A 25,343-nucleotide genomic window follows, 5' to 3' on the forward strand; every position below is an offset into this window, starting at 1 on the left:
AAGATTTAATGTTTAGAAAAGCTTAGCACTGCTCAGATGGAAGGTAATATAACAAAAAAATCCAAGCTACCATTGTTTTCATTACCCTAAAGAAAGCCTTTCAAATAAAATGACTGCTGTGGAACCACACCACTACTCTTGCACACTCTTGAGCATCTGTTCCAAACAATACAGATCGGAATTGTTTTAGTTATGTTCACAGATGCAATACATGGCAGAATGCTTTCATGGCAATTTCCTCCTCCATATCAGCCGAGGAAAAATAAGTACAACTCTAGTTCAGAAACAAAACAAAACAAACAAGCAAGCAAGCAACTACCAACCGATGAAGAAAGCATGAATAAATATTTTTAAATATTCAAAACAAAAAATGCAGTAACATACAAACTTACTACTGGCTTCATATTTTAATAGAACTTTTTTCAATTTGTATCCAGTATCTTTGAGACTGGGAAGCACGGAACTGAATTTCAGTATTTCAGGTACTGCTAAACAATATTTTCATCATATAGATGATGGTCCCCAAGGATATTACAAGAGGGCCATCTAACTCTGTCCATATTTTTATTGGCATTTTTTGTTGTTTGGTTTATTGGTTTAGTTGGGTTTTTTGGGGTTTTTTAAGCTAAGCAGAAATTGAAAGACATATTGTGCTTAGTATTTTTATCTGTTTAAAATGAAATACCATTTCAAAATAAATCACTTCATCCCTATTTTTGTTGATAAACAACAATATCTAGCACAGCAACAAAACATTTCAAAACATATAATATGCGTTTTATTCACAAAGATAAACTACATTATTGCAAGTAAAGCAGACTACTCGATGGAAGAAAACCAATTCGGCTTTTATGACTTGGCTGTGAAAACATCCAAGTTTTATAGTACACAGTGGCTGTCAAATGGCACCAATACAACTTCTTGTACTTGCTACATCTTTTTCTCGTAGCCATCCATGTTGTGTGGTATCGTCCTGGCTTTCTTTGCGGGCTTTGCTGTTATCAGGACACGTTACAAATCCTCTGCCGCAGCAGATGGTCCTTTGCTGCAATCACCCATAATGTGGAGCTAATGCCCTAGTAACTGAACATTTGCCTTAAGCATGTTCTTGTAACATTTCATTGACTTAATTCTCCACCATTCACTGTATTTTAACTGACCGCAGAAAATTATTTTAGACATTCTGTTCTCCAACACACAAAGTTGGGTCTATAGAAGAATGAATTTGACGCAGACATCCCTTTAAGACTCTGTCCTTAAGGTCACGTCTTGACATTTATACTCTCATTTATACAATACACAGAATGGGTACAGTAATGACTAAACCAGTATCTATATGGCAGTAAGCTGTTCAGGTTCTGCAGCTATAGAAAAAAAATTTATTGCTGTTTGAAATCAGGTACCACTTTCATTTTAAGGATAATGTTTTAATTTCCCAGTTGCTGAGTTTACTAAGTCCAGCATGACAGTTATCACTGGAGGTGTTAAGAGACAGTGTGAAATTGCAAATGCAGGTGAAGCTGTCCATAGAATCAGGTTTCCATTGTCCACTATTGATTTCCCACGCTTTCCAGGCAAAGCTGGACTTCAGTTTTCCATAGGAAACACTTGGCATCCTGACAAAACATTTATCTGTTCTGCATTCTTGAGTGTATACATACAAGCAACATATAACCAGGGGTAAAGAGCAAGGCTGCAGAAGAGCAACATTTTCACTTCAGATACAGCACAGGGTCTCCTGCTGAACACTCTGCGTTCGTATGATGCACAATACCTCTGTATCCCTTTATCGCTTCTTCTAAATACACAAAGAAGAACTGGCTTCATGGGAAGTCAAACACAAAAGGTACATCAGTTTTGGACAACGGAAATTACTAATCAACAACCCTTCAGAGACTGTGAGAACACTACATTGCTAAATTTCCCTGTACAGCCAAATCTATACAGAAAGCTCTAAAGAGAGTGCTGTGGTAGGCAAGACATGTAGGGATTTGGTTAGACTGTATTAATTTCACCATTATTAACAACAGCATTATTCTCAAGTTTGTCTTGCTGCTGAAAGAAAAAGAAGAAAGAAAACCATCTATGCCTCAAACAGACGAAAAAACAGAGAATCATTTCAGCCACATCACTGACTGTTGTGTTGACTATTATTTTGGCAAAGACCCTTACTGCAGCTGGGGAGGGGCAGGGGGGGATGGGGTGGGAGATGAGACAGGGAAAAAAATACTACTAAAGGCGTTAGCATAGCACGATCAGCGTTTCTGTTTGATCGTACGAATGACATTTACATCTGTACATGCTTAAGGAATAATTTCTTCAGGTCATAAAAACATCTTCACCAATCTTGCAAGTAGATGATGACCTTAGGAATTAAAAATTTCAGTAGAAGCAGTTTCACAAGACTATCGCACTGGAAACTGGTTTTTTTTTCTAGCCCTGTAACATCTCTCTGTTAATTTTAAGAATGGTTAAGCAAAATTGGTGGTGCTCATTTGCCTTTCCTGAGTGAGTAGGAACTTCAAGCATTCATCAAAGATGACTGATAATTTAATACTCTTAAAGTGTTTGTGTAAGCGATGTGATTTCTTTTTGATCGGTTGATGGCCATGCTACAAAGGCTTTACAGTCTCCTGGATGCTTTTTGGTGTCCGATGAGTCCTGGCAGATTGACTAGAGGTACATGGAGTAAATTGTGTGATTGAGTGATTCTTAGGGATATTTTTCCTCTTCCTCCAAATAGGGATAGTAACACTATCCTTCAATCAGGACACTTTGAAACTGAGGCAGCTTCTGTCTCTCTTCATCATGAGTCTTAGCACTCCAAACTTTAAAACTCGCATCTCTGAAAAGCCCGAAGCACAAGTTCATTACGAACAAGAAACGTTTGAGTGATTCTAGCCACCATTCTCCAGTCTAGGATCATTTTTCCACCCAAGTTGACTACTGCAAGTGACAATGATACCAGATGCATATTAATCACCTGAGTATGAGTGATGATCACGGTTTTGATAGTTTTCTGTTCTCTCAGCTAAAACATAACTCCCCTTCGTAAGTGTACCTCTGTCTGAATTAAACAGGACTCTTCCAATATGATAAATGCTTACTGTCTTCAAAGCTCACCTGGAACAAGAACAACTGACTCTTTGGACTGGATCCACAAAATCCCAGGAAACAGTATTGTTAGGAACTTCCTCTTCCAAATTTGCAGTTGTAATTTGTTTCCTCCTGAAGATGACAGAATTATTTTAGTAGTTGTCACCTTTTGTAAAACAAAATGTTAAAAATGCATATGCATAAATTCACCTATGTTCCCCTCAAATAAATTACTTCTTCTAATTCACCTTTGAAATAGAATTCTGTATTTAACAGTAGTTCCCTCTGCTACCCCTTAAAACTTATAGTTTGATTTATGTGGGAGGATGCTACCACCCCTACATCAGATAGCTCTGTCTGGAGTTTGAGTACAAGAAGCAAGAGGCAAGTAATTTAAACCAAATCTAGAAATTCTTCTGACATATCCAATGAGGAAATGGCATGGAAATAGTGAAAAACAAAAACTTCAGGGCACACCATGCCATAAATATACTTTAAATCTCCAGTAATAAAGGCTAATGATACTAAAAACATGAATTTAGCATATCCTTGTTGATTGGAATTTCAGTCCAACACGTGTAATGTAATGATTTACAAACATTACCCTAGGAGTTCTAAATATCAAATGTATGCTACTCATTCTTCAGTCACCCAACTGGAGCTAGAAACTGTAATCAATAAATTTGAAAGCATCTAGCTGAAAGCAGGTATTACAGATTTGTAACATCAAAGACTGTCACAATTAAGATACACAACTGCAAATACAATGTTAAGTGTTAGGAGTTTTCAGCCGAACACAGTAACAAATTTTCTTTGATAATGCTACTCTGTATCATTAACTTTGATTAGAGTCGAAAGAATTCTGTGAGGAGTAACGTTATCTAAGGCAAAACTATTACAATTTTAGCTATATATTATGTGTTATTAATATACAAAACCATCAGGACTGCCGCCTTACTTGGACTGTGACCTGTTGAGAATGCATTCCTTCCAGACACGGTGAACCATACGATTGTGAAATTTTGGAGTAATCTTGCCCGATTTCTTTGGACTGTGTATGCTGACTGTCCCCTCCTGTACAGCTGAATGGCTGATATTGCTCTGAGAGCATCCACTTTCTCCTGCAATATACAATAAGCATTATTGCTATAGCTGTTCTTAATAGTCACATTTTATACTTTTTCCTGAAAACACTTTCCCTCATATAAGGCTGCTGACTACACAGATGTTCACATTCACTAGAAAATGCTTAAAGCATCATTACAAAAGACTGACTAAACTACTTTTCAAAGCAACACTTGCCTTTGGAGTAACAAGGAAGGCACTAGGTTACACCAGGTACATGTGCAATGCCGTCGTGTGAGTACTGCACCTCACATGAGATCATATACTCTGCCACTTTAAATGGAGGTAGTTTAGGTAACCCCATACAGCCTTGTATTGAATCATTACGAAAGTGCACATAGAGTTTTTTCACAATTATCCTGGATGTTAAACTTGAAATTATATAGTCTTTGGTGAGTTGCTTTAAAGACTAAATTTATTATAACATGGATGGTTCTAAAAGCATCTATTAAGAAAACCAATAATTTAGATAGACTATTTCAAAGCAAGAATCATTTCTTTACACTCAAAGTAAAGCCTCACTGAAGAAATGAATGCATTAGTGTGATGCTATTTCTTTATAACATGCTTAAATTGAAATACCAGAACCAAAACTTGCTTTGGTAAATTCTTACAGTTGAGATGTATACTACAACAGAAATTGTTCAACAGTTGATCATTAGTGTATACTATTAAGATAATATGTGGGGTTTTGAGTAATACGGTACGATTATCAAAGAGATGACAAATGAAGATATTACTTCAGCACATTAATAGCCTGAAAACTCCAATTTACATTCTGCACTTCATTTCCTTCTGTGATGCAAAACCTTACCAGCTATTGTATAAGCAGATGCTTCTTCTTCTACTATGAAATATGTCTTTGTTTTAGATGAACTGAACTCTTACCATCCATCTTTACAAACACAAACTACAACAGCAGAGGGAGCTTTAGGTTCATTTGGCCTGGCAATTGAGTAACACTACTCTGTGCTCTGGATGGAAAAGTAAGGAAGGATATGCCGCATTTTAACAAGGTCAAATCAGTGTACAGAACACTTCGTCCTTCTGCCTGACGCAATTTAAGAAGCCTTAAGAACGAAAAGCTGAAAGGATTCACTGCTATACATCACTGCATCTAACAAGGTAATTCTGCTGATTTCTATTAGGTGACTTTCAGAACACAACTTTTAAAATTGTGCACAAGCTGCATAACCCTGTATCATCTTTGATTCTTCATGCTTATACTTTCCTCCAGTTAGAATTTCCCGATTCTCTTTTCGTAAAGAATTAAAAAAAAAAAAAGGAGCAGTCAAAACTGTAAATCCCTAGACATACTAAGGCTTGTGATTCTAACAATTTATTTCACTGTTTTTCAAATGTTCTACAACATTGGTAACGTGACAGATGATCAAAAAATGTCAGAATGAGCAAATCTGTCCTCCTTTGGGGGTCGGGGAGGGGGAAGGAATGTGTATATATAAACAAACATAATGCGCATACACACACATTGTATACATCAATAGCAGGACAGTTACAAACTGCCAGGGAAAAAACAAAGGGATGATGGAAAGGGAAGGATAGGAGGTATTGGAGCATAACCAAGGAGCTACCACAGCTTTCAAGTTACATTTGAGTACATTGTTTTCTAAACTTCTGTAGTGTTTTTATACTATACAGTACAGCAATACATGGCATAACAGGAAAACAGAACTTTGCGGCAGGTAAAAACATTTTGTTCTCATACACCGACACTAATTTTTATCCATGAAAATCACTGACAAAATACTGGAAGACACACAAATAACTATGTCATATAAGGGTATAAATACTGGAGGACACAACCAGCCACTCGCCAGAGGTCACTTCACAATCCCTACAGTGCAGTCTATTTCTACACATGAAAAATGCCGTTCCCTAGTTTCAGTAGCAATTTGTTTCATTACATACTTTAGACACAATCATTGGAAAACATGGTTGAAAGAGACCTGAATCATCTAGTTCATCCCCTGCTTCAAAGCTGTCAACTGTGCTCTTATTCCTGAAATATATTTGGCTAACATGTTCTTTAAAAACAAACAAGCAATGCCCGCTCTCCCTCCAACAAAACCCCCCAAGCCCCCAATAAACCACCCACCTCTCTGCTGATAGAAAGTCTGTAGCTTCCCACCAGCCAATTTATTCTAACACTTCATTATCCTTCCTCAGAGAAAGCCTTTCCTCATGTTTAACCTAGTTTTGCTTTGCTCCAGTTCAGGTTCATTACACATTGGTTGCAGAGAAAAGATTATTCTCTTTCTCCTTTTATGTCTCTAAAGACTGTTACACCATCTCTTCTTCAAATTTCTCTTCTCTACACTAAACCACCTCAATTCTTTCCATTTTTTTCCTGTAGGTCTTGTTTGCAAAAATCTATAATCACTCTTACTGCACTTTTCTGGACTCCAGCCAATTTGTCCACATCTTTAAGTGTTCAAAACTGGACATGGTACTACAACCACATTTTTACCAGTATGGGGCAGAACTGAAGTATTATTCCTGTGCCTCAGACTAATCCAGTTTATGTGACCCTTTGACTGATTCTGAACTGCATGACATGTTTTTCCAATCCATTTCTCAAATTTTTCAAGGTCTTTTAAAATGGTGTACGATATAATATAAAGGAATACTTTCATTATATACTGGCACCCCGATTTCCTATTGTCCTCAAACAATAGCAGAGATCAAACAGAAACAGTGACTGCCAGATTGGACAATATGAACACTTTTAAGATATTAATAGCTTATAAATATTCTAAAATAGAATCCTCTTGTGATACTGTACAAGTTTAACAGGGATCCGAAAAATTTAAAAATACAATAGCACATTAAAATATGCATCATTACTTTAATAGAGATTGTTATTTAGAAGTCAACTATCTTGCTTGCTTACTGCTAAGCTTTTTGCTTATTTTAACTATCAGTTGCCTTGAAAAACACTATTCAAAGTGAATGTAAATCTCACATTCTGTATTAGCAGTAAATGCTAAATACTTTGATTGCCTTCATACACAGGCACTGTTCATGGACAAGTGAATCCAAACAAGTACTTCTATGGCAATGAAGCCAATGGTGATTAGTTTTCTTTGGTTTTGCATCAAGATTGATCCTCTTGATGTGACAGAACTATCTAATAAAGGCTAAGCTAGCTTGGTAGCTCCTTAGACCTCTACGAGGGTATAACAAGGGTTCTTTATCCCCATCTGGCTGCACAGTCTCACAGAAACTTGTAGAAACTTCATGTCTTTGACACTTCCATTGCTCTGTGAAATTTGGTAAGCACTAATCAACAAGTTCAAAAAAAGTACAAGTTCAAGCAGAAGGTTGCCCAGTGGTGAGTGGTCTCTAATGATTTTGACAATGTCAAGACTCGAGTCAGAGAATATTCTGTGAACTGAGAACTCAATTGCAAATAATAGTCATTTGCAAAGCATAAAACATGCCAGAGCTTGTGAAATTATTATTAATAAAGGTTACAAGGAGAGGCTGAAAAAGCCAGGGGAGAAATCTTATCAATGTGTAGAAATACTTGACTGGGAGAAGAGAGGATATAACCAGTGGTATCCAGTTAAAGCGTAAGAGGCAATGGGCATAAATTGAAATACAGGAAATTCCATTTAAATGAAAGAAAGAACTTTTTACTGTGAAGGTGGCCAGTGATTGCAACAGGTTGCCCAGAGAGGTTGTGGTGTCTCTGTCCTTGGAGATATTCAAAACCTAATTCGACAATGTCCTGAACAACCTGCTCTACCGGACCCTGCTTTGGGCAGAAGGGTTGGGTAAGACTATCTCCAGAGGTCCCACCCAACCTCAACTATCTTGTAATTCTGTTAGTAACTGGCAAGTCTCTAAAGAAAAAGTTTAGAAGACAATCTACACAGAAATAAAAATCATTATTTGTAAACATGCCTTCAAAACATTTTTTGAGGGGAAAAAAAACACCACCTTAATTTCTTTTTTCTCTATCAGGTATTTTCTTTTTTTTATTTTTACTTTCTTATCTTAGACGTTTGCACTCAAGACGTTTCACTCCTCTATTCCTTAGTTCTCATTTGAAATTGCAGTCCTGAATTTGTTACAGCATAACCACGCTGACAGCAACTAATCTTAAGGTCTTGTCTGTATTCCAGATGATGACACGTTATAGGTATTTCTTTTCATTTCAGAGGAGCAACGGGATATATATTCTCATTTCAATGAAGCAAGATATTAAGGACCTAGTACCCCACATACCAAGCGTTTGGGTGGCTTCTGAGATTAGAACTACTCTGGATCCAAATGCTTGAAAGGGCATACTCTCTCCAGACAAAACACAACTCACTTGCAAATACTATGTAGCACTCCGTTTGCCATCTGCATGTGATGCAAGCCTACGTCAGACCTCGTTTGGGAAGCCCAACTCCTTATTACCAGTTCCAGAGACGTAAGCATTTATTTTGAATAGCCTTTAATTAAAACCCAACTTTGATGGGCAAAAAGAGTAGCTAGCATTTGCAAAATTTTATTATACCAACATGAATGCTTAGTTAAGCGTTGTATTTCTAATGCTTTTCTACAAAAAGAGTGACATACTCTTGTGTGTTCACTGTACCCTTGTACCCCAATGAATTAACACCCTCCGCCCATTCCAACACAAGAAAAACAACGCTTCATAAACACTGGCAAAATCTGCCTAAAACACTGTCACAGAATCTAGTCTCTCAGTTACTTGCACTACTGCACAAAGATAATGCAGTGACAGAAAATGGAGTTTAACCGAATTCACAAAGTTTTGTTTAAAGGTGTGTCTTCTGCAGGGGTGTTTAAAGCATTGGCTTTCATTTACCACAGACCTACACAAAAAGTCATCTCCTAACTTTCCACTATTTAACAATCCGCTACTGTTCACATACTTCTCTCTTATCATGAGCTATGCAAAAATGAAAGACTGACTCCAGCCTCCTAAGTTTATTGCTTACCCATAACAGCCTGCTCTGGAGAAGTGGGTGGAGTGAGTGGCATCCCACAGGTACTAGCAGGATCCTTCACGCTTCCAAGCCCTTGCTGTCCCACATTTATATGGCCTCCAGTATTGGCAGCATTCTGTGACATAGGGATGTCACTCTGGGAGATGAGAACAAAGGCTGAAGGATATACCATCCTTACACCACCTACAATGAAGTGGAAAACAAGAGTCTTAAATATATCTTCTAATATTCAGCAGCCCTAGCTACTTCAACTTGTTTTAAATGTCAATTAGATAAAACTTATTATCTGAAATACAAAGAGCTAAGGAATTTCACATACTAATATCCATCTAACCCTCTATAACCAGAACAGAGCTGAAACGAGTAGCTTGATACTGTGAATAATGGCATGTGGGATACAGGGAGTACAGAAGCTTGAGGCAAGATAACTAGTCAGATGTTACAGTGTCAAGAGAGCTACAAGAGAAGATAGGAAAATTATAATGGATGTTTCTGATTAATTAGGGTTTTTTTTTTTTTTTTTTTAAATCATGTGGAGGAAAATAATCCTTCAGGCAGAATACTGAAACTTACCAACAATGACTTCAACTGCCACAGGGAAATCGTTGTCATATCCCAACTCTTCTTCCTCTTTCATCCCTTCTTTTTTCTTCAGCACCATAGGGTAAAAATACTGCCATTCCTCCATCAATTTACGAGTTGCTGGATCTGACATCTTATATGACTGGCCCGTGAGCGTACCATTCAAACCATAAGGACTCACCAAAACTGCAAAGTAAGAAACAACAGTCCTTACGGTATATGTATTTCACCTATGTAACACAGCCAGGCTCTGCCTCTCTCACTTGACTCACTGTTCCATTCGCATGCTGATTTAAGGATCTGTCCAGTGAAAAGCTACCGCAAAAACAGGTAAGGGTGTGAATGTAAAGCTACATTGCACTGCACTAGCTTCCTGTACAGCCATCTTTACTGAGCTAAAAATGGGCCTTTTTGCAGTTTAGTTAAATAATTTCCACAATGAACTAATCTAAGCGTACTGAAACAGCACTCGCTATGGCAAAGGGATGACCATACATGGAAGTAATAGAGGATAGATATTCAACAATAGGGTTTTTACCAGGAACATATGGTACTAGAGACTTCTCGGCATTAAAAAGGATAAAGATATCAATATACAAAGATGACTACACTCATGACAAATTAGGAGAACTAGTTGCTCAACAACAGGTATTTCCATTCAGATTCAATTTTGCTCTTAGTCATATTTGATTTCAGAGAGTAATGAATTTAGCTCACGGAAATAAAACCTTTTATGATTTAAGTGTCTGAGCCTCTGTCAAAACTTTACGTTTAGTAACAAAATGTTTTTCAATAAAGCTTCTATAAATTAATATGTCTATAAATGCTCATTTTATAGTCCCTGGGTGTTTCTTTACTGTATGTTTAATTTTATAAATATTTCTTGTTTTAATTGCTTTGGAATGATAATTTCAGACTGTAAGAAAGACAGTGTAACTCAATGACCTAAATTTTTTCTTGATGTAGAGCTTTGCACCACAATTGCATCACTAATTTAACAAGCCATTAACTTAACTCTGTAAAATCCTGATTTATTACACTGGCAAATAAAGAGCTGCAGATACTTTGAGCTTTTCATTGTTTCTGATACATTTTCACACATACCCCTTTAAAAAAAAAAAAAAAAGAAAAAGAAAAAACTTCGATAATGTATGAATGAAAAGTACTCCTGAATTAGACAAGCTTAGTATTTGTATTCACGTAGCATTGAAGGTACAGCTTTGAGCCTGCTGACCTAGATACCATGCAAGAAAATCAAAACAGTGCAGTCACTTGCTTAAATAACAAGTCTTTTTAAACAAAAATTATTAATTTATTTTGTTATGCATGTACCTTTAAAAAACATCGTTAGTTAACAGAAAGCTCTGGAAAATTCCCATACCGTTTATGACTGGCTATAGCACTGAAGTCCCTGTAAAATTTTCCCTTATGTCCACAACTTCCTGAAGAGAAATTTAAGCCATCTGAAGAGTTACTTGATCTTACTTTATTCACCTCTGAAGTTAACATCACCAGGAGCAAAGTCCCTGCCACACAGAAGTGAAGCAAAGCACACAAAAGTCCCAAATCCAGCTCACTTACCTTGGAACGGCGATGGTGAGGACTGGGCCATATGGATATGCTCTTCGTTGATCAGGTAGATTGGCTGGTGTTGAGCAATCTCCACACTTGTGCACACATTGCTTTCCCCGTGGAGAAAGAACGTGAAGGCACATGACAAATGTTCACTGGAGGAGGGGGAGAGACAAACGAGAAACAGATCTATTATCAAGTTGATGAACTCACAGGAGGCAGTGATTCCATAGCCTTAGACACCAGATCTATATTCTTCTATTTTGTCACTTGTGGCTACTGAATACAGGTTATTTGACTGATTGATAACCATCTACGACAAAATAACCTGTCACTAGGCAGCGCTCTGACAATGTTGGCACCTGTCTCAAGGATTCATTTTCCTACTTGTTTCAATTAATAAGATCATTACAAACAAATGGGATTTTAACCAGGAGTCAAGCAGTAAAAATAGGGGTCTTCAGAAAGAAAAAGGAATTCCTAAAAACCAAAATCACTCTGCAATGGGATCTAGCTGAAAAAGAATAAAAAAGGATTAAGAAAGATGTTTGTCTAACACCTCAGGAGAACCTCCATAAAGAAAATAAAAGCACATGAATATTACAAAAAGTTGACAATGGTCTAAGATGAACCATGGATTTGCCACTGATGATTTAACTTAATTTGAAATTAATAGTATTTAAAATGTTCCCACTTTATCTTACCCATAGAATGACCTCCCATCATAGCTAGCTAACTATTTGCTTAAATATTCCTTGCCACAAAGCCACAAGAAAAAGAAAACAACACACGTTTCATGCTTTTTATCATCATTTTCATCAACTGAAAATTTACAGAGCTGAAGCGGTAATTAGACAGTAATTTTTCTGTCCAATACAATAGCTGCACATAGTTTTATAGCTGTTGGCTTTGGCACTGGGACAGCCATAATGTAAATGTAACCAGTATTTTAAAGATAGTTCTTAACTACCTTCACCAAAAAGTAACAACACAGGCAACTACAGCAATTTCACTTTAGTATTTAAGTCAACCAACTGCTCTACTACTGTCAGCTATTTTTAAACAAAGGCACTGATGATGTAGAATAAGGAGCGGTTTTAATCTCAGTAAATCTCTGAATGATTCTACACATCATGTAGAACAACTTTTTGTCCTGAACTAGAAGTTACTCTTCTGTGAGCCTCAAATACTGTCACAAAAAACCCCCAAGAAAATGGTCAGCTGAGAAAAATTTGGAGAGAAAAGGCTACTTAAATGACAGATAACAACTAGATTTTCTTGTTGCTATCATCCTGTATTCAGAAGTACTTTGGAGCAATCATTTAATTCCATTAAATAAAAGGTTACATTAGATTTCCATTTTCACGAGGGAAAGAAATTTCACTATCATCAGTGTTGCAGAAGTAAATTGATCCTTAGTTTACATGGCAGAGGGAGGGATGGAACCGGACATGGGACAAAATCGGTCATAGAATCCAGGTATTTCTATCCAGCTATCTTGCCCCAAGAAGAAAAACAAATCAATACATGTTAAAAAAAATAAAAGAATGAACTACTGCACATATGGGAAATACAAAAAATAAAAGCAAAGCCCAGCTATTTAATCAAAACCTATTAGTTTCCTTACATAGGATGATAGGCCTTAATATAGAAAAGGTCTTAATAAATAAAGAAAAGATGAGAAATGTGGTCCAAGATCAAGTGGGGATCACTGCAAAGAGTTCAGCATGCAGCAGGTCAGCCTTTCTAAAGCAGAGAGCAAAGCTATTTGTAAAGCAGTCATTTTAAACTCCTGTCTTTAGGATATTGCACAGAAATCCTCCTAATTCTGCAAGCTTCCTAGAGTGTTTGACTGTGAGTGTTTTGCTTGTCTTCTATTGAACTGAGGAAAAAAATAGCCTTCTGGGACCACACAGGGACTCTTTCAAGTCTCTTGCAAAGTGTTCTGATACGAACAAATCACATGAAATCTAATGCAACATCCACAACTGTCCATAAATGCCGTCAGAATAAAAAGTAGACAAAATTGGGAGTTTAAAAGACAAAAGATTCATTTGTTCTTGCAGGGAAGGGAATGCATGTCACCAACTTTTTCAACTGAGGATCAGTTAATACCAAAATTATTCATTAATAATTTCAGAAAACAAAACAGCCTCGGATTAAAAGTATATACAACTAATTACAGGGAAAAAAGATACACAAATACAGGATTAGCTCACTTCCCTGCAAACATGACAGATTAAAGAATAATAGTAATGAATATCATGCTCAGCTATAGCAGAGAACTGACAAATCTCATTCACTCGAGTATTCCTTCTCTTCAGACGACAGCTAACAAGTCCTTACGGCAGCAAGCACTGTGCCGAGCAAGTAAGCCTCCAGCCAGCCTGCGCACGTCCAGCGTTAGGCTTGCTTTCCTGCTCCCTTCCCCAGGCCTTCCTCCTGGGGGCTGTCTTACAGCGCTTTGCAAGAGAAGAAACAGTTACATAAATTTTATGCTCCCTCTGGTGCCAGAGTCATTGCTATAAGCTCAACTTTCAAGACCAACAATAATAAAGATCAAGGCCTGGGGACTTCCTACATTCCTAATAAGCTGCTGGCAGATTCAGAGTAAAATGTTTACTTTAGTAACAAATATGAATTTTATTTCAAGAAAATAGCGTCAGCGCAATCTGATGTATTCCACTCAGGCATGTACATCCCAGCCCCCTGACATTCCTGCCTTTAGTACATTTCACACAATTCCTTAAATACCAAGCTGCAGAAATCACTCTCACTACAAATGTGAGACAGATCTTCGAATAAAATTCAAGCAGAAGGAACCTTACCAAGCTAAAAACAGTCAGCCTTCAGAAGCAGACTGAGCACTGAGGCTTTACTTTTAATAACCATTTAGCTATAACTCTATAGCATACATCAAGACCTACATATTTAAAACTGAAGCTCTAGAATACATAAACTGTTCAGGTCCTCACTGGTGTCTTCCAACTGTGTTTTATCAACATCCAGTTTTCTTAACAGATTCACTACACTCTGTGCTAACAAAGGCACCATAAAAAAAGCTAAACACAAAATGCAGATCAGACAAAAGTTTCTAAAAACATTCAGCACCATGTTCAGACTGATTTTTTTTTTTTTTCATTTATGTCAACCTAGTTCAAAAACTGAAGCTGACAGGCTTTTGAGAATCCACTCTACTACCTCTCCCATTTTTTTTAAAATTACTCATTTCTGTACTCCTCCTTATCCCCCTGACATTCAAAATACCAGAAACCACCAGAAAGGCACATGAAATGGCTTCCAAACTATTTCCCTTACTCTACAAAGTCTGTTGGAATACCTTGAGCTGCCGATTCATACCTGTTCAGAATAAGTACAATAAAAATACTACCAATTTTGAATAGCTGCATTATACGTTTGCTTTGCACGTATTAATGAATTACATAAGGAACAAAATTAAGTTCAGAATCATGTTTTTGAGCCCGTACTGCTACCCAGAGGAAAGGAAGAAGGGACAAAGTCTCTTTGGGTGAAAGTGTGAGAACAAGGTGACCATCCTGAGCAAGCCACCAAGACATTCCTGATCCTTATCAGGGGAGTACAACGTGCCATACATTCCCTAGAAGAAATTCCAAATCAGAAACCTGAATTGGACTGAAGCACCTAATGCATTAAAAAAAAAAAAGTTTGTGACATTTAAAATTATTTATGCCTTGGGTGTAGTATAAAGTGAAAATGCTTAGCAATGTACCCATGAACTTTGTATGAAATATACTTCAGATGGATTCATTCAGCTACCTACCATTTAGGGTTTGAGGTTTTTAATTGCTTCCTTTCCTTGTTTTTTTTCAGGCATACAAACAGTGCCATCAGAGACAATGGTAGCTGCAGCAGTTTTGCACCAGAAAATTTCAACACAAACTTAAGTAAGACCTATTCTTTTCATCCTATTTTATAAAAATTAGAAATATTTAAAAAGAATGCTAATCTGTAATGGTATTCTCGCCACATGACGCAGGAATTGTTGTGTTCTTTTCAGAAACCTTTCTTTCCTTTACAGGCAACTGATGGCTGCCTGAGGATGTCATTTTCCCAAATAAACTGTATAGAACATGTTTAGAATATATGTTATTTCCAACTATAGCTGCACTAAGGCCGAGGTCTGAAAAATGCTGAGCACTGTGGCCTTGAGCCAGCAGAATACTTGAGCATAGACTTTCAAGAATATTTCTGCTATATTCACTGAGACTTATGTGCTAAAATTAAAATAATTGTTTAAATAAAAGGCTTCTATTAATAGAAATACAAAGAAAATTACACAGTGACACAATACTCTGTGCCATTTCTCTTAATTTTGTTTTGAACCTGTTCTTGGTATTTAGATCCCCACCTTTTAAGAGCAAGGAAATGGATAAGGAAAATCCCCAAAACAGAAAGAGCAAAATCATATCATCTGTTGTAACAAAGGCAAGTATCTATGTTCTTCCCCTAAGTATTACAGGCAATTTTTTTCCCCATAACACAGAAAAATCTTCAAATAAAGAGCATTTACATTGATCAAATCTTCAATTTGGCACCTAATCACCTGCAACTGACAACAATTATCTTTCAGATGTTTCCTCTGGGATTCTCATTACCTTAAATAACCTTTGAGATGTCTAAAAATGTAGCTGAATACCTTGTCAATGTAATATTTAGGACCTTTCATAATCTTTATGAATGCCAATCCCTCAGTTACTATAAATGACTTAAAGGAAATAACAGTACATTAAATTTACTTACATATGAAAATCAGATGAGGATTATGAAAACATGACACAACACTGGCAGAGAAAGGATAACATCTGCTAGATTTTCAGGGGTTTTTTTTTCCATTTGTTGGTAGGTTTATAAAAATATCCAATGGAAAATGTGCTAGGCTGCATCTAAACTTTAAAGAGATTATTTCCATACAAATAATAGCAATGAAAAAATGCCCAGGTCTTGCAATTCATAACTGAGCTTTGAATGTATGTACTAAATGGATGTCTGTATACAAAGTCAACTGTAGCTCATAACAAATTACAAAATACTTCATTTTGGATGACAAATACGGAAATCAATTAGTTCAGGAAAAAAATTAAAAATGCCAGTAAAAATTACTTCTTCGGGATTTGAGGGGGTGGGGGTCAAGAAGAATCTACAAAAAACTTCACAGAAAATCACGAATTTTTTCCTTATTAGAGAGATATACAAAAAAGTTTTGTGATATGAATTTTATCATTACAATTTCAATAATTTGAAATAATTTACTGAAAGTACTTTTCTATTTTGAAAAACACTTGCTGCTGTGCAGTGTACAGTTTCTAAGCCAGGTTTCGTCCCGAACACTGCAACCTATTTAGGCACCCAGGAAGTGCTATGGGAAACAGATGACAATACTGACACTAAAGGTTACTTAGAAGAACGTGGTGAAAATTTGAGAAGCCTGTATCTGTAAACATTCATCCTGGTTTTAGGACAATTTCAAGGATGAGAAATTTTAAATACTTATTCCTCTACAGACGAACTTGAGCTTCCTTTCTCTGCCACTGGGCTGCTGGCAATCTCTTGTTTCTCTCCTTTAGTTTACAAGCAATTGTCCATAAAGCCACTGACTGTGTACAATTAATTATATTTTATGACCAATAAATTGCATTGCTGTTCTAATTCCCCTCAAAATTAGGGATGGGATCTGAAAGCCCTCAAATCACGCTTACCCTAAAATAGCTTTATGAAGTCTGATCTCAGAAAAGAGGCAGCAGTAAACCACATGCACTAGGCAAATAGTCATACAACTGAGACTAATCAGTTGTTTGATGTGGACTATAAAAAAAGAGGGCATGAAAGGTCTCTGCACATACTTGGACCATAACAGTAAGTGAGCGCATAATAAAATAATTTCCTTTAAATTTGTCTAAAGCAACAGGACAGCTATTAGCAGTGGTGGTCTGGACAGGAGATGGCAGCACCTGGACACACCTACCATCAATAATACTCTTGAACAGGTGAGAGTAAATTAATAGCCCAGTATGAAAACTACCTCTTTTTCAATAGTCTGGAAATATGTATCCATAGTGAAGTTTGAATTTGAACAAGCTCCCACAACCACCACAGACTGAATGTAATGGAAAGAGAGCAGAAAGGCCTTCTGCTTTGATTTTAGAGAAGTCAGACCTTCTGTTCTAATGCATAGTAGCCTATGCATTCTCCTTAACCGAGAGAAACGACGCACTCTCACAGTGCCCAGATCTCCAGTACATCTCTCCAGGACATACAATGGTCCAATTTAGTAACTACAGGGACCTGTCAGGCAGCTGTGTTAGCAGAGAAATCTTCTTCACATAGACCAAGAGAGCAGCAGAGGACCTGGAACTGAGACTTCATCAACAGCAGCAAATAAAGAAGGCCAGGACACATTTTCTGGCCCTTAGGGGAAATAGCAAGTTCATATGGTAAAACATCTTCATCCCCAAAAGTGAGGCCTTGTCCACACTGATTTACTGGAAATGGTCGTTGGCTGTGCTATCCCCAGAACCTCTCCTGGGCATTGCCTTGGAAGACTGCTAGCTGCCACTGCTCAAAGCCAAGTAGGGAGCACGCAACAGTAAAGCAGTCTGGATGATAGCACGCCAGTCCTTGAGATCATGACCTGTCTGGTCTAGTAAGTAGAGTAGATACAGTTTGAGAGGCAAAACATTTATGTGGCATTTCCCATGCTTGCAAGTAACCCATTACACACTCTCTGCCTACCAGATGGACTTTGAATGTTGCCCAAGCTGAAAAAAGACAAAGTTACTCAGAAGTACAAACTTCAGTAGTTCACAATATACATCCAAGAAACATGGCATAATTAGTAACAGTTTTTGCAGAAACTACAACTAAACCAAGAAGGAAAGCATTTCCAGACATGAGACAATTCCAGAGTTTTCTGGATACAACAGGTTTCCAACAAATGGCAGGCACCACAGAGCTGACCACATTTCTGTACTAGGCACGAAACTCGGTTTCTCTATGCTATGGCCTCAGATGCAGGCCCATACTCAAACATGTGAAATGGCAACCTAGAGCCCATTTCGTGCTCTATAACTTCATTTATTCACCACTGGTAATTGAAGACTTGCTGCCCAGCTGCATCCAACATATGCTGTGTCTCAGAGCAGGAGAGGGGGCTGTGGCACTGAGCTGCAGCAGTCCCATCACCAGGAGCTTGTTTGAAGTCTAATGAAGAACCAACTGAAACCATGTGCTGCAGCCATTTCACTGTATCACAGGACTTGAAACATCTTTTCTTCATGTGACACACACTGTTGCCTCACAAACAAAGGAAACGGATACTGGGAGAATCCTGGATACGCAGGGAAAACAATCCATATCTCTGTAGCTGTTTCTGCCCAAAGTCACAAATTTTTGTGTGGCAGAGAATAAGACTACAGGAGACCGAGTTGCAGATTAAATCATACTGCTTCGGCAATTACTCCTTTTCTCCTTCTTTTTTTTCCCCACCCTCACCCCCACCCCCCAAGAGGGAGGAAGAGAACATCCATTCCCAGAACTACCTAGGTCTTTTAATGACTATATTTTATAAGTCAGTATGTTGTCTCACATATTCTGTCATTTTTTTTTTTAAATGTATGAGATGCATGCACAGAAACTTGGTATAAATATTAATTACCTTTAGTGTTTTTCCAGTGGTGGAGTAAAGTACTAACAGTTTCACAATGCAGCAAGCATTTAGATAACATTATCTAAACACTGTCTGTGTTACAGACTTATCTCAACACTTCCTCAGTTGCCACCAACAAAACCTCTTGCCAAGGCTAATATATGCCTCACTATCGAGATTCTCTCCCTGGTCCCATCTCTAACAGCCTTCTATTCTTTTCTCTGGATAAATGTATGCACAAGATGACCTGCTAGCCTGGAGGGATACTGGAGTTTATACTTCAAATGGATCCACCAATCTGCAGCATGACAGGGCTAACAGCAGTATGAGCACCTCCAAGAAGTCAAGGGGAAACTGCTGCACACCGCATTAGCTAACATTTTGAGGAATAATTATATTGTAGTCTCTCTACATACAAGACCTACTTCAAGTCTTTGCTGGAGGAAAGGTCACGTGCAACGTATGTAACCTTTAATATGAACACAGTATAAACTGCTCTGCATTTTCTGCACTGGCTGTTGATGATTACTTAGATTAAGGTAGTTCCATGGTTGTTTTTTTTCAATGACCTTAATAAAGATGGACTGGACTATATACAGAACGACACAACAGGGTTTACACACTGTAAGTAAATTATACTGTGACACTGCTCAAGCTTAGGAGGAGGGAAGTTTTCACGTTAGGAAAGAAGATCACCAAGCTTTTGCCACATGACTTCTGCAGGGAGGAACATGTTCTACAGTAAGAGCCATCTCATTCTTTCCCTGAAACCTGTATCTATAAGAAACAAGCATATTTTTATAATACATTAAAGCAATGTTTAATATTTAGTTTGGTTTTTATTAACGGATTATTTAAAATGTATAAGTAGCTCCTCTGGCGCACTGGCATTGTGAGATTTTCTTCCATATACCACTGAAGTAGCAGTGATCCTCAGTGAAATACTACACCATAATAGGTGAAAATCTCCCATAAATATTCACAATAAAAACCTTACTTTTTATATTAGTGTTGCATGTTGAACATGGAAATTTACTGATTTATTGCTAGCTGCACATGTATATAATGTGGCTTGTCAAAATATGCTGATCTAAAATTTGCTTCTCATTTTTAAGATGAACTGAAGTAATTCCTAGACTGTTGATTGTTACTAAAGAAACAATCCAAACTAACACAACATCTCTGAATAATTAAATTTGGCAGCAGGCTACCATGACCACTGCCACCTATTTGTTTTGTCTACATGCAGGGACAAATCCTGCTCTTCCTATCAGTTAATACCAAAGGCAACATGGAGTAAGAAGGAAGGCTGGAAGCCCCTGGATCAAGGATAACGTTTATCCTTATACCATATATGTGGAAATATGGGACGATGACAGATGGCACAAACAGGTTGGTCAATATATCAGTATGGCAATGAAGGTTTGTTTAGTTAACACTTTGTGACTGGAAGCACAACCCATTCAAAACAACTTTACAGGATTCATGCTCTGCGAATGGGACGTGATTCCTCTCTGTAACAGGATGCCACCTGCAGATCAAACTACAGGAACCCAAACAGTGCTACTAAACAGGTGAAGATTATGTGCCTCTTCCTACTAAGACTTAAAAATTATCAACATTTAAGGCACTTCAAGTTAGAAAACACAATCTGCAGACAAGATTAGATACATAGAGAAATAGTTTCCCTCTAACAGAAGTTCAGATCACTTAAAAATTATGTGCTAAATTACAAATTTTTAAATAAAATCAAGTTTTTACTAAATCTAATCACTACCAGATAAAATTAAAAAAAAAAGAAAAAAAAAAAAAAGAGGCCTCATGGATCTATGAAAAAAAATTTCTGCAATGAAATTGAACCAACATTCTCCCCTTAGCAGAAGGTAAGTGATGTAGTCAGCACTATACCACAACGTATAGCTCAAGGCACTAATGATTATTGAATGCCTTTCTTTTTTTACATTTGTGTTACACTTCAGAACAGTGCTGATTTAGAACTACAACTATTTTGAATTATTTAACATGTCAGTCTCAAAAAAAGATTCTGCAAGTTTGTCATAGTCACTATGAATAAAAATTTGTTGTGGTAACACACTGGGTCCTGCCCTATTTAGGAAACACAGAAGTTATTGTGACCGTATTTCCATCACAATACAGGATACAGGCTTTACAATAAAATATAAAAAAGCATACCATAAACAGAAACCTCAAGGTTAGTAAGTGTACCTTCTGGTTAATGCTGAAATAAACACACATTTTTCCCTGGAAATTCTAAGCTTCTTCAGATATATGTCCTTAACAAGAATCAGGAACTTGCTCATACCAGTATTACCAGTTATCCTAAGAACAATAGCACCATCTGGTAATAACTAGAAAATGAATTATAATTAATTAGAAAAGTTGTCAGAATGGATGCAGTCTTTAGCATACTCAAAATACCAACATCAGGAAAAATTGCATATAAAACCTCTAAAATCACTGCTGTTACCATCCTTCTGACATGTCTCTCTCCTTGTCTGAATCACTGCATTTTGACAGTGCTTGAAATGCACTCCTTTGGAAAATTCACTTGCATGGAAGGTCTAATACTCTTTAAAACAGGAGTGCAGCCAGATAAGCACATATATTCAAAGCGACACATAACTTATTCATGGCAGATGAGTAAGTTACATGTTAAGTCACATCTCCAAAAAAGCCCTCTTTTTGTGCTGTTAGTCTTAGCATTTTATTAAATACCATATAGGCATAAAATCACCTCAAAACTGTCACGAGCAGTTGTGCTCTAGAGATCAGGACTGAAAAAAATCCTTTTGAATATTAATAACCAAAAACTCAAGAACAAGCCTGAGTAACACTGATGGAGGTTCGCCAACCAACTCTTTCATTTTTTCAGCCTACGGCATAAACTGACCTTTTCTTAACAGCTCAGTACTGCAAAGTTTAAACCCCAGATCACCTTAAATTTAAGCTTTCCTTGGTAATTTTATCACAGATAATACAGCTATCAACTACTTTGTCTCACAAAATGAGCTGATTAGAATCATTGACTATCACAGTTGCACAATGGGGTCACAGACCCACATATAGCTGAAGCTTCCCCTTGCTCCCCATAAAGATGCTTTCAGCAGTCATTAAGTGGGTAAAAATATCATTCTTTCCATTAATATTTGTTTCACGCTGCTCTAGAATTAGCAGCTGTTGCATGCTGGCAAGTGGTGGGCTGGTGAAATGTCCAGTATCAGGCACCTACTCTGCCAGTCAGCTGTGCCATCGACACTGCTGCACATCTTGACCATGAAAGCAGAGTCTTCCCACCCCTCTGGAGAAAGGGGGAAAGGGCAAGGGAAACATTGAGAGGTTTGGTATTTGGTACATGGCAGGCACTAGTATCTATTGAACAAGTCAGTCTGTAGAGTCTGGATGATGAAAAGAAGATTACTTTTTTCAAATTAAGTTAGTGTAGTTTTCAGTATTGCACCCTAACTGAACTAGCTGTACACCACATCAAGTTACTGATGTGCTCGTGTTCAGCTTATAAACAAAAAGAATATTTAACACTGTTGTGGTTTAACCCCAGCTGCCAACCAGGCACTACACAGCCACTCCCTCACTCCTCTCCCCCTCTGCCCCGGTGGGACAGGGAGCAGGTAAAACTCAAAAAGAGTCTTTTATCTCTTTTATCTGAGATAAAGACAATTTAATAGGACAGCAAGATACATAACAGTATCAAGCATTTATCATCATACGTTCACATTAGGAGCTTCATTTTCATAACTGAATACTACTCTAGGAGTAAAAGCCACAAGTCATCATCAGTCCCTTAGAAATCATGTTAGACAATTCTTTTCTCTTACATGTCCTTGTTGCACAGATTCACTCAAAGCCACAAGTAAGTTTATCACCATGCCTTTGCTCTGTATTCTACTAGATTCAAAACTGCACATTTTTTAAACGACTATTAACATGGGATAATACAGAATTTCTTTCAGAACAAAGTATCAAACATTACCTCAATACTATCTTGATGGCTACATCACAATTAGCTCTGAATGGCTTTGATCTCAATAGCAATTTTTAAGAAATGATTACTCTCAATACTCCTGTAACTTGAAACAATACGGTGAAGTAGATAGGCATTACTGTATGTATTTTTATAGGGGTACTACATAATCATGTATGCGAAGGCCAAAATACCACATTATTCCTTTATATAATACAGTTAGACCTCTCTGAATGAGAAACATAGCGCTCAGTTTTTCAGTAACCGGCAAAAAAATCTTCTCAGTGCGGGAACACCTAGTTGAAACAACTACCACAGTACTGTTCAAACAAGGCTAGAGGGACCTTAAAAATTAAAAAATATGAGAACAAAACCAGCTGTCAACCTCTCTACAACAACCCTAACTAGAAACTATCAAGTGTAAGGGGAAAAAATACCTGAACATAAGATGATTCTCAGATTGATAATAACATGAGGAAAGAAAGTGAAGCAGATAGTAAGACACTGCCATTTAAACACTCCTCCTTGTATCATGTGTTTAGGTACAGGGAGGGGCTGCGTGCAGCTTTAAAATAATTTAAAATATTTTAAGATCGCTAGACATAAATCCTAAAAATGGGGTTCAAAAGTAATGAAAACAGACCTCAGAAAAGATGACAAATGTTTCTTCTAATAATGGAACCCGATTTTCTAAAAAGCACGCAGTCTTCTTTTTCATTGCTTTTTGACTAATTTAAGAAGCACTAGCATGGTAATATTAATCCATACTAATTCACAAGTAACAAACACTGCAATTAATCTGCTGTATCTCAATTCAGATTACTTTTTCGCTCAGTTACAGAGATGCTCTCCAGACATGCACACAGGCTCTGTCACCACAGTCAAGATACCAGAAGACAAATACATAGCATACTTTCGACATGTAAGTTATAAAAACAAAACCACAGCACATGAAATGCCACTCCTTTTCTTAGCAAGGCCTCTGAACACATGCTTATTTTTGCTGTCTGCTAATGTAGGTTAATGCACCCCTCTTCCCTTCACCCCACAAAAGCTGAATGCTATTATCCAAAGTAGCATTATATTAGATTAAGGCCATTCAGTAAGGATATTGTTGAAAATAGAGAGCAAACTGGAAGGGAAAGAAGGGACATAAGCCCATACTTTGTTGTCATTAAGTTCCCTGAAGATGAAATTACATTTATCAGGTTCATTCACAAAGCAAGTACATCAACAGGGGGAAATGTGATTGCTTAGTTTCTTCAAAACAGAAAAAAAGAAGATTCTCAAAATCTAAAAACTAATAATGCAGTTTTGATTTCTGCTTTCAGACAGCTGCTTACCATGGGCACTTCAAGGGAACAGCAGAAGTAAAAACATTGTATCATGAGTTTTGTGTCATAGATTCACACAACCTTAAAAAAATCCAAAGTTATCAAGTATTCAACCCACATACCCATTTTCCACTATGAGCCAGTTTTTAGTTTTTCCGGCAGGTAAACTTCAGCACTGGGAGCTCTCCAGTGAAGAAGCCACCACGCTCTTAGATGTAAACTAGGCAACTTCTGACCATCTCAGATCAACTTAAAAATGACAACTGGAAAGAGGATTTACAAGTGCTGGAAGACTTGATTCCCATCTATGATCATTTCTCCCCCAAAACAAATCTTCTGACACCTTTATGTGATTATAAACCGATGATAATAATCCAGTATTTAAATTCCAGAACATGAAGAGATATGAATCTTGATGGAGAGCTTTAATATTCCTAGGACTTGCAGCTAAACTCTTAAATTTGGCAGGAGGACAGCACTACTGTAAAATTAATGCCTTTTTTGTCCCCTAAAAGAAAAAAACAAACACCCTCAACTATACGTTGACTGAATTAAAAAAACACAAACCAAAACACAAAACCACAAAGCAAAGCAAAGGATCTAAATCTCTCTACAGTTCTTTGTACTGGACACCTTGCTCATGTACCAAGGACTAAGTACATGATATCCTTCACACTTCTGTTAAAGAGCACAAGGTTTGACAAGTTACAGAGTGGACTCAAATTTTTGAGAGACCTGAACCCCATTCATTTTACAGCATGGTTTCAGAAAACAACTGTTACCCTTCGCTGTCTTGTCTGTAAAAGAGACTGCAAAAGATGTAAATACCTACTAATATACATTTAATTTCATGCTGTAAGCCTGCTACCAGCTGTCCTTTAGGAGGATGGTTGCACAAAATTATTTCACATGCATCCATTATGCAGTGTGATCACAATTAATGGAATACATTTTATGATTCAAAA

General features: G+C 37.2%; 1 protein-coding gene across 1 annotated transcript in view; it reads right to left on the reverse strand.

Annotated features, from left to right (window-relative positions):
• The window catches only part of MED13L (mediator complex subunit 13L), a gene marked incomplete at its 5' end in the record, with an annotated part of 179,169 nt that overhangs the window by 42,794 nt on the left and 111,032 nt on the right, over positions 1-25,343 (reverse strand). The window contains 5 exons of the mRNA XM_082007756.1: positions 3,124-3,228; positions 4,055-4,217; positions 9,198-9,389; positions 9,780-9,974; positions 11,370-11,515. Of these exons, the coding sequence (XP_081863882.1) occupies positions 3,124-3,228; positions 4,055-4,217; positions 9,198-9,389; positions 9,780-9,974; positions 11,370-11,515 (801 nt within the window). The remainder of the gene's footprint in view (positions 1-3,123; positions 3,229-4,054; positions 4,218-9,197; positions 9,390-9,779; positions 9,975-11,369; positions 11,516-25,343) is intronic.

The sequence above is a fragment of the Phaethon aethereus genome (assembly GCF_964289735.1).
Source record: "Phaethon aethereus genome assembly, chromosome: 17".
In the NCBI taxonomy this organism is placed as follows: Eukaryota; Metazoa; Chordata; class Aves; order Phaethontiformes; family Phaethontidae; genus Phaethon; species Phaethon aethereus.